Raw genomic sequence first — 16,662 nt, 5'->3', positions numbered from 1 at the left:
TCCATCTCCTATTGGGTTCATCCGTCTTAAGTCATTTTTTGCAGAATTGCTTTGCATTTTGGGAGTATTTGCCCTATGATAAGTGTGTTGAATGATGAGGTTGATGATTCACATAGTTATTATAATTTCTCACACATGCATTACATCATCATGTTACTTTGTTTTGCTTTTGAACTTGACATTGAACTTCTGATGAAATAGACAAAAATGCAGGATTGTAAAAGGCGACATCTAATTATGGCTTATGGAGTGTCTAATAAAATGTAGTCATGTGTGGTTCTCAAAGCAATAAGCTGGTTTGGTATTAATTTCCCAAAGTGAGTCAAACCGAAAAACAGCGTTGGCGTAATTAAATAACACGTGAGAAACTTTTTTTTTTTTTTTTTTTGGTCTTTATCTGTTGCATGTTAACCTGTAGAAGAAATTGAAAACAAAAAGAGAGGGAGAGTAAAAGAGCGAGTTAGGCCCAGCCTCCCGCCCACCCTCTTCACTCCACAAAGCACCCACTCAAATTAGGGTTTCCTGTTTTCCACACTAACCCGTCAAGCCTCAGCCAATCAGACGACTGCACAAGCAGCCAATATTCTGAACAGGCCACGCGACTGTGGTTGCCATGGCATCGGCCCTCTGAGAAAGTGGCATGGCAGGGGGAAGGGCTGAGGTGCTGTGTTGTTAGACTAGAGCCAGACTGTTCATGTGTAATGAATAAGCCATCTGATTCGATGAGCAGAGATCTTAATCCAAATTCAAATTAACAGTGTGAAAGCTGTTGGGCCTGTGAGGAAGTAGTTTGTAATGAACTTAACTAAATGTATGAGGTTGCTTTGTCAGTTACAAATCCACCCGCTTTGGTCCAAAATGCATCTGGAAATGCATGCTATTAGCTGCGTTTATCAACTGAAACTAAACTTTTTTTCAGATGCATTATAGATACACAGTGAGTAACACCAGACTCAAATGCATTCACACTCTCTCCCACACACTGTCGCCACTCGCTCTTCATATCAAGAAACTGCAGTTTTACAGCAGTAATGGCCTTGCAGCAGCGTATGGGCTGTGAACTGGATTTTGGTTCCCATTTGGAGCTATGCTGGAGGGCAGACAGCATTCTTCAGTTCCCAAATTCAGCACTGGTTTACATGGCACTCAAGCAGGCAACATATGCTCTCTTAGAGTCCACGGCAAGTAAAAATATCCCCCACTCATGCAGGCCAGGGAAATGGCAGATCGGGAAATGGGTTACTGAATACTGTTGCTATTACTCTCATTGTCATGAGAAGAGAAGAGAAGAGAAGAGAAGAGAAGAGAAGAGAAGAGAAGAGAAGAGAAGAGAAGAGAAGAGAAGAGAAGAGAAGAGAAGAGAAGAGAAGAGAAGAGAAGAGAAGAGAAGAGAAGAGAAGAAGTTTGGTGGAAATATTGATTCAATTAAATATGTGCAATTTTTGTATTGGCCATAATTCCTGAACATATGGTAGTCATATAATGTTGCTGTCAGTTTTATTGAAGATTGGAAATGAGACAGGACTTCATTAGTGCTGTGACTCTATTAAACTTTAAAAGAAATTGCCATATCATTATGGTTAATCAGTTTGGTATGCTAATGTAATGTCATGAGATCTCAGCAACTCTCAATATGATAATAATAGAAGTATAAATAAAAATACATGTTGTACTGATTGTACTAAAATGTACCAAAGATGTGAAACAAGATGGTTACTGTTCAGGCTTTTTCCTCACAGAATTTTCCTTTCAAGTTTTCTCTTCCTTTTCTTTTTTCACTCATGTATTTCTCTCTTTCTCTCTCCACCCTTGCAGTACGGGTCAAGCAGGAACATAGGGATGATCTGGACTCCCCTGCCGTGCCGCCCATGTCCATGCCTCTGGTCCATGCTGCCAGTTTGGTTTGTGCTCAGCCGCTGTCCTCCCCAGAGCACTCCCACCCACCAGACAGCCTTCTGTCCAGCTCCCCACGTGGCCTGGCTGCAGGCCTGCATCCTCTCCAGGCCCCCTGCGCCCCAATGGGCTCCCCAACTCTTCCCCACCTGCCTCACCTTCAGGCTCAAGGGCTGAATGCACCTCCTGAATGCCAGATGCCCTTCCACCCAGGCCCTGCTGCCAATGCCAGGCCATCTTACCCACCCATACAGCACAACATGTCCTATAACGGCCAGCACAGTCTTCCTATGACTGCGGGCTCCCCACAGGCATACGAGCGAATGCCCTTCCAGACCGACCCGGCTGGGTGTCACTCCCTGGGTTTGGGGATGGTGTATGGACCGGCTTCTTCGACACCCACCTCTGGAGTGCCTCCGGGGCCTGGCTCCAGTCCTAACCATGCAGCCTGTACGGGTAGTAACCAGGTCATGGCCCACTCTGCCCCTCACCTTCACTCTCTAGGCTACCACTGCCCCACTCCAGGGCAGGTCCCGTCTCCCACCCACACACTGGGACAGACGGCCCCACAGCTCCAGCGTCCCCTGGTTTACCATCCGGCCGGGCAACGGTCCGCCTCCTGCCCCACACCCTCCAGTGCTCCTGCTCATATGGTGTCATCTCCCCACTCTGGGCCCTCATCCCCCCAACTCCATTCCCTCCCTTACCACTCACCCACCTCCCCGTCTCCTACATCCAGCAGCCCCCTGGGGCCCATGGCACTCTCTGGACAGCCTTCTCCCCAGGCTAGCAGCCCTGTCCTGGCTGGGTTGTCCCCTTCAGGTCCCTTGGTTCACCCATTGACACAACAGAGCGAGAGGCTGAACATCAAACAGGAACCAGAGGATAGGGAGCCCACCTTCCGTACCATCGGCCTACAGGATATTACGCTTGATGATGGTGAGTCTTTGCTCTTTGTTAAACAATGTTTTTTGAAAGTGACCACTGCAGCTTGTAGTTCAGAGTTTTGGAAAACGTGAAATCTTGAGAAATTGACCCTCAACAAGACAAAGCAATATTGATATAAATCACCTTTACATTAAAGATTTTTAAAGCGTCTCAAACTTTTTACTAAAACTTTGTTTTAATATAATATACTAAAATCTTAGCTTATAATTTAGCACTTCTGACTGGGGAACTCCAGGTCGCATTTACTTAAGCTATGATGAACACACCTTCATTGCATGAGTCTTTGGTTTTTCCCCTGGTTATGTAGTACTCACTGAAATAATTACCTTTTTATTCACTTTATTCACAAAGTCATTTATGGATATTAGAGTAATTTGATCGTTCTGCATAAGAGGAACTAGTAGAGCAAGAACGTTTGAATATATTAAATAAACAAGCAAATGCTTCATTTACTAAAATGAATTTGCATGCACAAGATGCCTGGGGCATTACAGTGTTTGGCAGTTCCCAGATCTTAAGAGTGTCATGACACAGGGCAAATTCATTACACCGGTAATCCTTCTTAGTAGAACTATGAGACCTAATGTCAGTAGTGTGGGGAAGGGAAACTGAGACTGTGCATGTGCAGACTGGCATGGCATATTACTGTACATTATTCCTCTATCACAGTTTGTGCATTATGTAGTATGAATACCGTGCGTAGTATGCATAATTAGCAGAGAATACTCAAATTAACTACTAAATTTGATAGTTGACTGCAAGAATACCTTACAGAATATAAAGCATGCCTCCATAATACAGCGAGCTCAGTATGACCATCTATTTTCAGTGTGGTGAATGAAGCAGATGTCACGTAAAGTGCACTACCATGTCAAGAAGCCATTTTTGCTTAACAAGGCTGCTTTTAATTTTTCAATGGTAGTGTATGTAGCAATTTTTATTGTAGTAAAGTTATTATTTTTGTCTTATGCACTATATCAAATATACTGTATTCAGTGTGCACTGTGCAGCATACAGTAAGCAGTACACTAGTATTTTATTCTGAACATAACCAGAGTGGTAGAGCTTGTTTCTCAACTTCTGTGTTTATGTGGATATTTTCTGCTGATGGTGTGTTTATGTGAGTAAAGTAAGTTCAGACAACGGACCACAACGGATTCCTTATTCAAAACTCAGCTATTTATTGTTGAAAATCCAAATGCTTTGTGGGATGTATCACTTTGAGCCTGGTGCATTCATATATTTTTTTTTTTTTTTTTTTTTTGGAGAACTGTTGAAAGGGTTCAAACTAATGCTGTAGTTCATCAGTCCAGATTACATAAATGTTGTCATGTTTTTAAGATACGGATCCTGGACCAGAATGTGACCACGGGGAGTCACTTCTGCTTTCTGCAGTTCTTCAGTTACATATTCAAATGTTCAGTCAGACAGAGTTAATGAACAGCTTGAGTCACTCAAATTAGACAAGTGCCTGTGTGTGTGTGTGTGTGTGTGTGTGTGTGTGTGTGTGTGTGTGTGTGTGTGTGTGTGTGTGTGTGTGTGTGTGTGTGTGTGTGTGTGTAGTGTAGTGAAGTGAAGTGAAGTGTGAGTCCAGAAGGATGCAGAATTTGTGTGAGTAATTAAAACTGCCTGCACTATAGTGTACACACACACACAATTTACACTCTTGGCCAACTGCATACTAATTCACAGATGTGCACAAGCTAATTCACCATTTCAAATCACACACTAACAAAAGACACATACACGCTCAATATTTCAGAGTAGGCATGCTCAGCCACACCAAGTATTCGCTGCTTACATGTTGCTCACATATAGCATTAGACATGCTCTTGAATTCAGTGTGTGATGGGAGTTGAGCCTTTTTAAAAGTGAAGTTTTGAACTGATTTCACCAGGGACTGTATCCTCCCTAAAGCACACCCTATAAATAGGGTCTGTGTCATTCTGACTGAAGTTCTTGAGCACTGTGAGTTGTTAAGGAGGTCAGAAATGAACTGCAAATAGAACAGAACATAGCTCCAGTCAGTGACATAAACCTCCTTTCACGTCAACATACAGCTATCACTACTAGTGAAATGTGTGGCATGTTTGCTAAAGGATTTCGATAGGCCTACTTAATGAATAAATAAAACATTCTGAACACAATTTGAAAAACATAGACTTGTATTTATATATTTATGTATTTATACATTATTATTTTGTGTATTTAATAAAATATTATTTTGTATCAATATTATTTTTGTTTATTGAATGATTTCAGCTATCAGTACTTTGTTACTACAGAATTGCAATTACTGATATTATTAAAACCATTTAGAAAAAGTGTCACTTATCAAGAGTAATTCAAATATATATATATATATATATATATATATATATATATATATATATATATATATATATATATATATATATATATATATATATATATAAAAATCATTAATTTGTGCATGGTTCTTGATTGTTTACAAAATTCCATACAGTAATATTATTATTATCCTTATTGTTTATTGCTTTTAAGTATAAACTTAAAGGTTTTTCTCTTGCTCTCTTTTATCTGGCGTCTGTTCATAAAGAGCCATGAATCGCTCATTATGGTTAACTGTAAGAGCTCTGCAGCTGGCTGAGAGTTTCACTAGATTTAAATGTAAGTTGATGTATCAGTCAGACTCTGCAGTTCTTAATCACACTTTCCTGGCACTTTTATGGCCCCAGATGCTTCAGTTCCATTTGATGAATCACTTTTCAGCAGAATTCAGTGGTTGTCAGTAGCAGTGCATTCTGGAAGTTGTGTGATTTCTGTGTGAATTCAGATGATAATTTAGCGTAAAACCCTGTGTTTGTTTACAAATAGCACTTGCAAAGCCGTTTTTGGATTCGGGTTAAACTGGTTGTAATTGTGCTGACTAGCAGTTTGCGGTAGGCGGGAATCCCACTTGATATTCCGGTCTTGTTGTTTTTTTTTCAGGTCTGCGTAGAGCTGGTGTCGCCACTGGGTGGATTAAAGTTTATTTATATAAAGCTAATATTTAAGGGCTGGTACTGTTTTGGGTTTTTCATGGGCAAATAATAATAGTGTTCGTAATGCCGTGTGTGTGTGTGTGTGTGTGTGTGTGAGAGAGAACAGATGGCACAGGTGATGTCAAAGACTCTTTGCAGGTGGTGCTGGGGAGGGGCTACAGACAGACTGACAGATGGAAGACAAAAAAACAGGGAATTGTCACAAACACACACACTCTCAAACAGAAAGGTCAAAGAAGGACTAGAACGTAGGAGATGCAAAACAAATGTTAATAGACTATTTTCATTTGAGAAATCTACATGTACCAATGCATTTATCTCACAACATGATATCTGTGATTAAGTGTAGACTGCTTATGTGCTGAGTGAGCCGTATGTGTGTGTGTGTGTGTGTGTGTGTGTGTGTGTGTGTGTGTGTGTGTGTTAGACGAGCATAAGGAGTTTGGTTGCCATATTTTCCTGATGAGTTTGGATCGGTTCCCTCATACTGAACAGACGGAGCAGTGTGTGTCAATACTTACAGGAGACTAGGTCTCTTTTCTCTTGTCTCATCTCTTCTTTCTGCTCTTTTTCGTGTCAATTGTGTTTAATTAATGTCTTCCCAGAGGTCTGTGTTTGAGATGTGTATGCAGTCGTGTTGCTTGTGCTCTTTTGTTCTCGTAGATGTCTGTGTGCAGCTGCCACCCCGGCGTGAGTGCACTGATCTGGGTTAATAATAGGCAAAGCCTGCTGTCTTCGGGTCTTGTATCCCTGTCGTACTGTACACACACACACACACTTTATGTCCTAGAGCTTATATCTTTTGTCACTCTGTTTCTTAAGGGATGAGGAGTTGTTTTTTGGAATTCACCAAAGTAACAGTTACATTTGTCAATTGTATGACAAAAGTGTTTTCTGTACCACTCCTTATATAATGTTCTGCCCTCATCCGTCTGTTTGTGTCTGTTTCCTTCTTTCCGTTTGTGGGTACGGAAACTTCCAACGTGTAACATATTCCAGGTCTGTAGTCTTTAGCCAGTGGTAAATGACTGTGTCAAATTAATAATACAACTTCTCTCATCTCTGAGGGAAAAAGAGAGCGTGGAAGGGAAAAAACACAGCTCCGGGCCCAAAGCTGCCTGCTCATTAAACACAATCAACGAACTCTTCTAAAAGCAGTGGAAACCTGGTTTTGTGTCATCTTTCCATACAATTACAGTGTCAGGAACGTAATTTTGAGGTCTTGGCACAGACAGGCAGCGGCGTTGTGGTCAGTCCAGTTTGCATTGCTGTGGTGTTTGGCGGCAGAGATGTGGCGTGGTGCAAAGATCCTTGGGAATTAATGTGACAAGGGTTCACTCTCTGACCAGGAAACTCCAGCTCAGACTTGTTTGTTCTCTGTCGTGGCATTTTCACCTTGTTATGTGTATATTTTGGGTGCTGGGACAAATTTCTGTTCTCTTTCTGTTTTATGTATTTATTTTTGGTTTATGTAGTACTCTTGTTAACTCTTTTTGCAGAGGTTTTCCCATGTTATTTTTTAAAACTGTTTGGTTGCCAACTTTCTTCAAAATAGATTTTTGTTCCACTGAATGAAAAATAGGTAACAGAGTAAATGATACCAGCATTTTTATTTTGGAGTGAAATATCCCTTTAAGATTAAGTTCATTATTATTGTTTGTTTGATCTTTTTTTTGACAAATTGCTTGTAGCGCTGCTCTCTCTCTCTCTCTCTCTCTCTCTCTCTCTCTCTCATATATATATATATATATATATATATATATATATATATATATATATATATAAAAGCTGTTCTTGAATATATCATCCAGCTGGTGTCTCTGCTTATTTGTGAGTTGATTTGTATAAAGATGTCAGTTTTAATGGTTAAAATACAAATAATTCTATTTGGGGGATAATTAAATGGCATAATTAAAAGTTTGCATTTATTTGTTTTGTGGGGAAAATTCTCTTATGTTCATCTCCTTTTGTATCTCTAAATTATTGATTCAGAGTTCTATTTTGAATCTGGTTATAGCACAAAAAATGTGTTTGAGTGGAGGAGGGAGACCTGAGTAATGTGGATTTTAATCCTTGTCATTTTTGCTGTAAAAACATGCTTCTTTCTAACTTTTTTATTCATCTGCGGTGATTTACTGTTTTGGTTTCACTTGATGAGCTCCTTCTAAATATTTATTTGTTTTCCATAACTGAAAAAATTTCTCTCCATGGGTCAGATGTTAAAACAGTTACGTTTTTACAGCACCTGCATTTCTGTTTTGCCCCATGGCTATGCTGTGCTGATTGTTAAAGCCAGTGACTAAACTAGTTAAAGGTTGCCGAGGCCTCCGGTCAAAGAAAATGGGGATGAATCACATACTGACTCTTTAGATGGGGAATCCACAATATGATTCACTGATCAATTTGACTGCTCCCTTGTGCTTTCTCAGCCACTTCATATGTCTCGTTCTTTTTGCACTCTCTTTTTTTTAGAGTTGTTTAAAAAGTAAGATTTGCTGTGCAGATTTCTGTATACCGCTGCCAAAGTTATAAGGGGTTGAGGGGAACACGCTCTCATTGCCCATGTCCCAAATATGCACTAGATTTCACATTTCACGCTCTGTACTTTTGAAGTTACAGATCAGTTCATTTAAACATCTGACTTTTTTTTTCCTAAATGGAAACGGGTGTTTGCTATCAGTTGCTCTGACTGATGAGGTCAGTCTTACCTACTATAATACTTTCCATCATAACACAACACATTCACTGCTTTCACAGTAGCAAAGATATGTATGTATATGCAGTTTAAAATGTTGGTTTACAGGATTTTATTTTTAGTAATACAGTCGAAATGAACGCGTAAGTCATGCACTGTTTAAACTGCTTTTAAAATTAGCTCAAGTAAAAGTAAAGCTAGCTGTCGTTCATAAACGTATAAAAAATATTTCATGCAAGTTAAAAGATAATATATCTGACCCAGTACGTAGCCCTTCTCAAATGATGCCTCCATTATCGGTCAGCCAGTGCAGTGGCTAGTCCAGTGATTCACCGTCTCGGGGGAAGCACCGTCAAACAATATCATTTACCCCCAGTTCAAAGTTTTGCTGTCGGCGAGCTTTCAGCCTCAGAACCAGTATATTATATGTTAATGAGGGATGGCCCCTTCCACTCATCCAAAGAGGATCCCCTATTTAAAGACTCTACGCTGAGACTCTCAAGCGTTATGCGAAAGAGATCGAGATGAATCATGCTTTCTTACATGTGGGGAAAGATGATGTTGAAACCTCTCAACTCAGTTGCAGCTATATTGCGATATATTGCACAGTAACTTCCCGTATTTAACTGAGTCAGATGCGTCGCTAATATCGACAGCTCCCCTTCAGACACTCGCTCCCTTAATGTGTTGTTGAGATTTGTGCTTTGGAATTTGGACAGTTAGCGACTCTAATGAGTTTAATGACCGCTTATGAGGTTTATACCCTCTGCAGCCAGAGTTTTGGCTGTCCTGAGATGACTTGCTTTCAAACTGGTCCAAACATTGAGCAGAGAGAGTTTGCATTGAAACTGCAGCATGCATGTGTGTGTTTGAAGTAATGTGAAAAACTACAGTGTGTCACGCAAAAATGGAAAAAGTCAGAAAAGAAAGCTTTTGATTCAGGAGGAGACAGGAAAATAAGGTTTTAAAATAAGAAAGTCCTCTTCAAAGCAGAGTAAATACCATGGCAGACGACATATTAGTCTTTTCAGAAAATCGGCACCCTTAAAAATCTGCCAATACCACATGCGCACCACAGACGCTGATTAAATAGCTGTCTGTATTTATTGACTGACTGTGCTGTGCTAAAAATACTGGCATACTTCTTTTTTTTTTAATTTGCTGTTTGCTTATTTTTGTCTTTAGCAGATGTTTTTGTGTGCATTTTTAATGCTTCATGACAGTAGCTTAAATCAACCATTTTTGCTTTTAGCCCTATTTTTCCTTATTATGGCTTCAAACACTTTTCAACGAAAGTGTTTTTTTTTTTTTTAACGCTTGTTTACCCTAGCTTTAGTTTGCATTCATCTATTCTTTTTTACAACATCAAATAAAGCTCATCCCATCTTAAACACCTTTGACAGTTGTAGAAAAAGTTTTCAAGATGTTCTGCCATTGACTTTAAATAATTTCAAATGTTTTGTTATTTCTATCAGTTTTCTATTGTGTGTGTGTGTGAGTAAGGTAGTGCAGTGTGTGTGTGTGTGTGTGTGTGTGTGTGTGTGTGTGTGTGAGATTGTTAGATTGTTTGTGTGGCGAGAGAAGCAGACAGCGCACTGAGTGGGTTTTAGAGCAGAACTCACAATCAGCCCAGAGCAGGTCTGCATGTGTGAAGTGTGTTCATGCAAGAGGAAGAGCCGCCTACGCCAACAGGATGATCTGTGACAGTGGCTGGGCATTTGAAATATAGCACACACACACACACACACATGCAACATTTTGCACACAAAACCATCACAAATAATAACATCAACCACATAAGAAATGTACCAAAACAACCCTAAACTTCGAACAGACAAAGTAACAATTGACAAGTATACTGTGGCTAACACGAAATGCAAACAAAACCCCAATAGACATTAATAATAGTTTAAGAAACACTTAAATACACGCTTAACAGCACCATAGTTAGTCCTGACATTTAGATTGTTTTAAACACCAAAGAAGCAAGTTTAAAGCATCATAAAGATCAGTAGCATTGACTTGTGACTCGAGCGTTGTGTAAATGTTTTAAGGAGATGATTGTTATTTTGAATTACAGAGTAGATCAGCACAGTCCTTTATGTGGTGCCGTATTTCACATTTAAACGTATTCTTTCATTTACCTTTAATACTATTTTTAGCACTGGGTCTAGCTCTCTGGCTTTTGATGTCTTGTTAACAAATGACTGTATAAGCTATTATATACATCTACTGACGCTGGTTTAAAAAAAAGAAGCTTAGCTTTAATCCTGTTTATGGACAAATTTGTTTACTTTGACTGCGCTCCCTTTTTTTTTTAGTTATTTTGGAAAATGTGGTCCATCCCAGTCAGTCATGGGTTGTCTGGATGAGGAATGCAGGGATTATTAACTCGCTTGCAGAGGCAGGTACCTGTATAAAAAATAGCATACCTGAGGCCCTCTTCAACAGTCAGACCTGTTTATCTGCTTATCTGCTTTACCCTACGATTTGTCATCACCTTGTATAGATGTGGTTTTTTTACTCCGATGACAAGCTTGGAAATCTGGTGATTGAATGTTACGTCGAGTGTGTGTCAAAACCCACCGTCTCTTCTAAGGAACACATTTTTTTTTTTTCACAAAGTGAGGATCCGTCTTTGCCCTAGTTCTCCCTCTTTTTTTTTTTAATAGGATGAACTTTCTAGCATGATTGTCGTTGACTGATATCACACTCTTTCTGTAGTGTTGAGAAAAACCTCTATCCAATAAAGCATGTGGAGAATCAGTCATAATTTCACAGCATTAATCAGAACTCTGCTGGGACGACCTGTTAAAAAACTTTGGCTTTTTGCTTAACATCAGTCTCCCAGCCTGCTAAAGTAATTACCGCACTTGCTCCTTTGCCTTCTGGGATATAGAACATGTGTTTTAACAATGGATCAATTTTATACAGGCCTTTCATAGTGCGCTAAAAGCCCAAGCCAGCCGGCTAAAGGAAATGTAGTCAAAGGCCATTAAACTCATAATGAACTGATGCAACTGCCTGCACCAAAGCCTCGTATTTAAAGAAGCAGTGGATGGTTTTTATAGCCTGTGTGTTGTGGTCATCTTGGTGAGACTGCTTCTGTCAGAATTTACATCCTCATGCTTACAGACGCACAATCATGCATGTGTTTTTCCTAAGTGGTCACATACTTTTTTTTTAAATTTTGCATCCCCTTCAGTCTGCCTTTCATTTCCATCAGCCCTTGAAGAGGATGTCTAAACTCGACTTTATACAGCTCAACACTGCCCTTCAATGGCTAAATACAGTAACTGATTTTTTTTTTTTTTTTTTTTTTTTTTTGGATTTTTAAAATTTAATTCTTGATATGAAAGCCCACACTAATGTTTAGGGTCAGCAATCCTTTTTTTTAGTTTTTTTAATATATAAATATGTGACCCTGGACCTTTGGTCTTAAGTCACTGGGGTATATTTGTTACACATTGTATGGGTGAAAATGACATATTTTTCTTTTAAATCATTAGGATATTAAGCCATGTCCATGTTCCATGAAGATATTTTGTTAAAACATAACATTTGATCAGTAATTTGCATTGCTAAGAACTTCTTTTGGAGTACTTTGAAGGTGATTTTCACAGTATTTTTTTTATTCTGTTATCATTTTTTTTTTTTTGCACCCTCAGATTCCAGATTGTCAAATGTATCTGGTCATATCATAATAAATCATACATCAATGGAAAGCTGATTTATTGAGCATGTGTGAATCTCAATTTGGAAAAATTGACACTTATGAGGTTTTGTGGTCCAGGCTCACATATATTAATCAGTAAGGACACATAAAATGTATCAAAAGTGACATTGAAGATATGTGTACGATTATAAAATATTTCAAATAAATGCTGTTCTTCTGAGCTTTATAGTCATTAAAGCATCCTGGAAAAAATGTTCAACAAAACTGAAGACTGTAGTCATGACTTCTTAGAATTCCTTTGACATTATTCATAGGAATAAATTACTTATAATAAATTATATATAATTTTCATTTTTTTTGCTATGCTACTGATATTATGGTATTTTTAATCAAATAAATGCAGCCTTGGTTTAAAAAAAAAAAAAATCTGATCGATCAAAGCCTTTTGAACAGTACACCAGTCCTTCTCCTAAACAATCGCAGTGATGCCTCTTTTTGTGTGTTTCAGTGAATGAGATCATAGGCAGAGACATGTCTCAGGCCCCAGAGGCTCATGGGGGCTCGCCAGCTGCACACAGTCAGTCCTAGCCCACACCAAGCCACGTCAGACTCTCAGACAGAATCTCCGCAGGACTCCAGAGCCGGGCGACGAAAATCCACCCAAAAGCCAGCGCCAGCCTTCGACAGTCCAAAAACAGCGCTTCCCAGCGTGGATCCGGAAGCAATTTGAGCGACCATTATTCCTCCTCCTAGATTCACAAACACCGAGGCTGTAAACGATAACAGCCGGGAGAGCTGGGGGTATACACTGTATGCATGCACACAAAATCAGGTGTACTATACACGAGCACAGACGCGGTCGAGCGTGTGTCGTTCTCCTGGAAATGAAACCATTAATTCAGGGCTCTCTGACGGCATGATGTATTATTATTTGTAGCTCGCAGATTGGCTAGCTATGCAGTCGAGCACCCTCACCCCTGACCGGAGTATGCAGTACACAGCAGCGGTTCTACGGTGGCTTTAGTGGGACAGCCGAGGGGTGCTCCGAGCGTGCCGCGTGCCCACGTCACGCCTCCTTACCAGCGCAAACGCCGCCTTTTTCAGTACACATTCTCCCAGTGCTGCCCCCTAGAGGACGGGCCCTCGGGCGCTGCACTGAGTCTGTAGTAACAATATGCAACATTCCACATGTCTAGTGACCTTTCTGAGCTGTAGATAATCTGTTTAATGATTGGCCCGTTTCCTCTTCAGGTTGAACAAATGCCTTATGTAGTAGCTGTGATTGTGAACAGGCTTTCCGCTGAGAATTTCTATTAGCTTTTTTTCTTCTTTCCTTTTTTTTTTTGAAGATGAGGAGGACACGGCTGAATCCATTGTGTGCGTTTTATACTTAGAAAGTAGCCGAGCTTCGTCTTTTGTTCTGGAGTGCTGTGAACTGTGTTGGTTCATTCTTACTTTGACAGTGCTGTGCTTTAAAAGTCAAGTGAATTGTTAGCAGACTCTAAAGATTACATGCGTGTTTTGTATAGTTGCATGGGAAAGATGAACTCATGACCGTAGACCAAAAGGTCTGGAGATAATAGTGCTCATATATATATATATGTATGGGCTTCACGTGCATTGAACTCAGACATAATATGTTGACTATGCTGAAACTCGCTTTGTGCCTTTGATTAGAGAAACAATTATGCATAAACAATTGCATTAGACAATTTTAAAAAAACTAACAAAAAAAAAAAACGTTGGCTTGGTGTCAGGGAAACCATATTAAATTGGTTGGGTTTTTTTTTTGTTTGTTTAGGTTTTTTTGCCCAAAAATGTTGCAACCTGACAATCAGCATGTAGGCTATCTGTTACAATTGAGTGACTCGAAAGAAAGCCACTCTCGGTTTGTATCCCCACTGCATTCTGGGGGGAAAAAAAAGGTTACAATCTAAACCAGATTCCAAACTGCTCAACCCATCTTAGATAATTATAGCGCACAATTTGCTCTCTGTACAAAAACAGGTAGTGCAGGGAGCAGGTTTGCTCCGTCTACTCCGCTCAGCGGTAGAGCAGACACACATCTACAAGCTTCTATTGGCTCCTCGCCTTAAATTTAAATCTGGAAAGTTAATTGTTCTCTTACAACAATTTTCCTCCATGAAAACTGGCACAATTTAATTTGAGATGTTGGGGTTTTCCTGTTGTTTTGGAGTCTTTGAGACATACAGCTGTAACCACGACTGTTAATTATGTTTGAAAAAGACAAAACTATGCTATGCACTATAAACCTGCCTTCTGCCTTTAAGAAAAATGTAAAAAAAAACACAAAAAAAAACAAAAACAAGACAAAACCTTGATGCCTCTAGATTAGATGCTGTAGAGATGCTTCTTCGTAGGGTAGTATGCCAGACAAAAGATGCGTGTGTCAAGATGTGTCTGTTCATGCATAGAGCAAGCGTCTTAATGGTTTTGTGAGTATGTACTTATGTCGGTTTGTATCCAATGAATTGTAGATATTTGTTTTGTATCTTTTAAAACCTCTTAGAATTTGAATGGTGTAAAAGCACACTGATACATTAGGCTATGCAAGGACAGACGATACGATGGTGTGATATTTTCAAACATACAAAAAGCAGGTTTGTTTGTTACTCTTGCGTCTATACAGTAAGTATATATATTTTATTGTATGTAAACATATAGTGACAGGTGTTTTCAATGCCACTTTTGACTATTTAATTTAAAACTATCAAATATACGGTAGGAAAGCCTTAACTTGTGTTAAAATGCAATTTTAGAGAACGTGTGTCATAAGGTTTGGGTTTGATTTAGGTTTAGTGGTTGTTGTTTTTTTTTTTTTTTTTTTCAGAATCAAGACAAAAAAACACGCAAACAAAGAAAAATAAATAAAGACAGGGGGAGTTCTGGGATGAAGCAGGGTCCCTAGATAAGCACCTATTTTCATTCTCTAGAAACCAAAGATCGAACAATGTGTTCCCATTTTACATCCAGTCAACAACGCAAACACCAGAACTCTATTTTTGATACTTTGAAATGGATGTCATTCCTAAAGTTTGGGTAGCTTGGATGGTTTGTAAAATAAAAGTACAGGTTCAGTTGATGTTTACGGAGCCTTGTATTGTCGTTTCATGTACATTTTGTATTTAACATTTTGTAATTTTTAAGACTGCAGTGCTTTTTGAAATTATTCAAAGGGAACACCGTGCGGCATAGGCTCTTCTGAGGTAGTGTATCATCAATAAAAAGAATAAATACCCAAATGTCTCTCTTCGTGTCGGAGCGTGTCATTGTGTTCTGGGTTATGATAAACATCAAGAATGAAATGTTTAGTGAATGGGCTAAAATGTACATCGCTCTACTTTATTTTAAATGGTATCCCTTGAAGGTAAATCATTTAATAGTACTCTAAAAAAGTGCATGTTAGTACCTAAGGTTTCTATATTATTTACTATTAAGATTTTTCTATAATGACTTATAAAATTATGAATTATTGATTTAACAAGGAAAAAATAGTTTCAAGCATTAATCAAGTATTACAGCTCTATGTGGCTAAAATGAGTACTTCACAGAACATGAATAGCTAAGGGTGGGCAATACCACTCGTGTCAGCAGGATGACATGCATATCAGGTGGAAAAAAACATAATTTGTTCAACAAATGATTTTCCCAAACCCGTCCGGTGATTGGTTGATTTAATTTAAACCAGCGTTTGAGAGGTTTTATCGCTCCAAAAGCGGCCCATAGTGGCAAAGAATGAATTTCATTCAGACCGACGAGAGGGCGGACAACATGCTAATGCTTCACTTTAACAGCAGCTTTATATACGGTGCACTCATTTAAAACTCAGCAGGATGTTTTCATTCACTTAGAGCCGTGTTACTTCATGAAAGTCATTTTCAAAAATTCATAAGAACTTTAAGAGCTATATTATTGTGTTTACGAGTCTACTTTCAAAGACGGGCATTTTGACACAAGATTGTATTTAACCGTTCAAAGCGTATAAAGCGGCGGAAATAACTACAGTTCAGTACTTGTCTCAGGCCGCTCGCGCTTTTATCGACGTGAGTTTTTTCACTGCTGAGTGCATTTCAGTCGATTAAAAGGACCTGATCGTTATAATTAATCAGTTTTGTGTTCCGATAAGCTTGACGTCTGAAGCGTCTTTATGAAATATTCTCCACATATTTACTTCATTAGCGGAGGTCACTGAAATCATGTTTTTCAGAGTTTTGTTTAACCTTTATATCAGTCAGTTCTGCTTCTGATGAATGTGAAAGTGAACCGGCCACATCCAGGCGAAATGTTTGAACTGACAGCATCCACCACCGAAACAATGTGTGTGTGTTCATGTGTAACATTTAGGCTCTAGAGACAGAAGGAGTTCAGTAGAAGTTGAACAAAATGATTCCTTTTAAACAGCGGTT

General features: G+C 39.1%; 1 protein-coding gene across 2 annotated transcripts in view; it reads left to right on the top strand.

The window, feature by feature from the left end:
* Positions 1-15,502, top strand: part of nfatc3a (nuclear factor of activated T cells 3a) — a 60,102-nt gene extending 44,600 nt beyond the window's left edge. For both annotated transcript variants that reach the window (XM_043244047.1, XM_043244048.1), the window contains exons 9-10: positions 1,816-2,832; positions 12,744-15,502. In XM_043244047.1, coding sequence (XP_043099982.1) covers positions 1,816-2,832; positions 12,744-12,823 — 1,097 coding nt within the window. In that variant the 3' untranslated portion in view covers positions 12,824-15,502. The remainder of the gene's footprint in view (positions 1-1,815; positions 2,833-12,743) is intronic.
* The last annotated feature ends 1,160 nt before the right edge of the window (positions 15,503-16,662 follow it).

Source organism: Puntigrus tetrazona, chromosome 7, assembly GCF_018831695.1.
Source record: "Puntigrus tetrazona isolate hp1 chromosome 7, ASM1883169v1, whole genome shotgun sequence".
Lineage (NCBI taxonomy): Eukaryota > Metazoa > Chordata > Actinopteri > Cypriniformes > Cyprinidae > Puntigrus > Puntigrus tetrazona.
The sequence above is the reverse complement of the archived record's forward strand: the minus strand, read 5'-3'. Positions and strand labels throughout refer to the sequence as shown.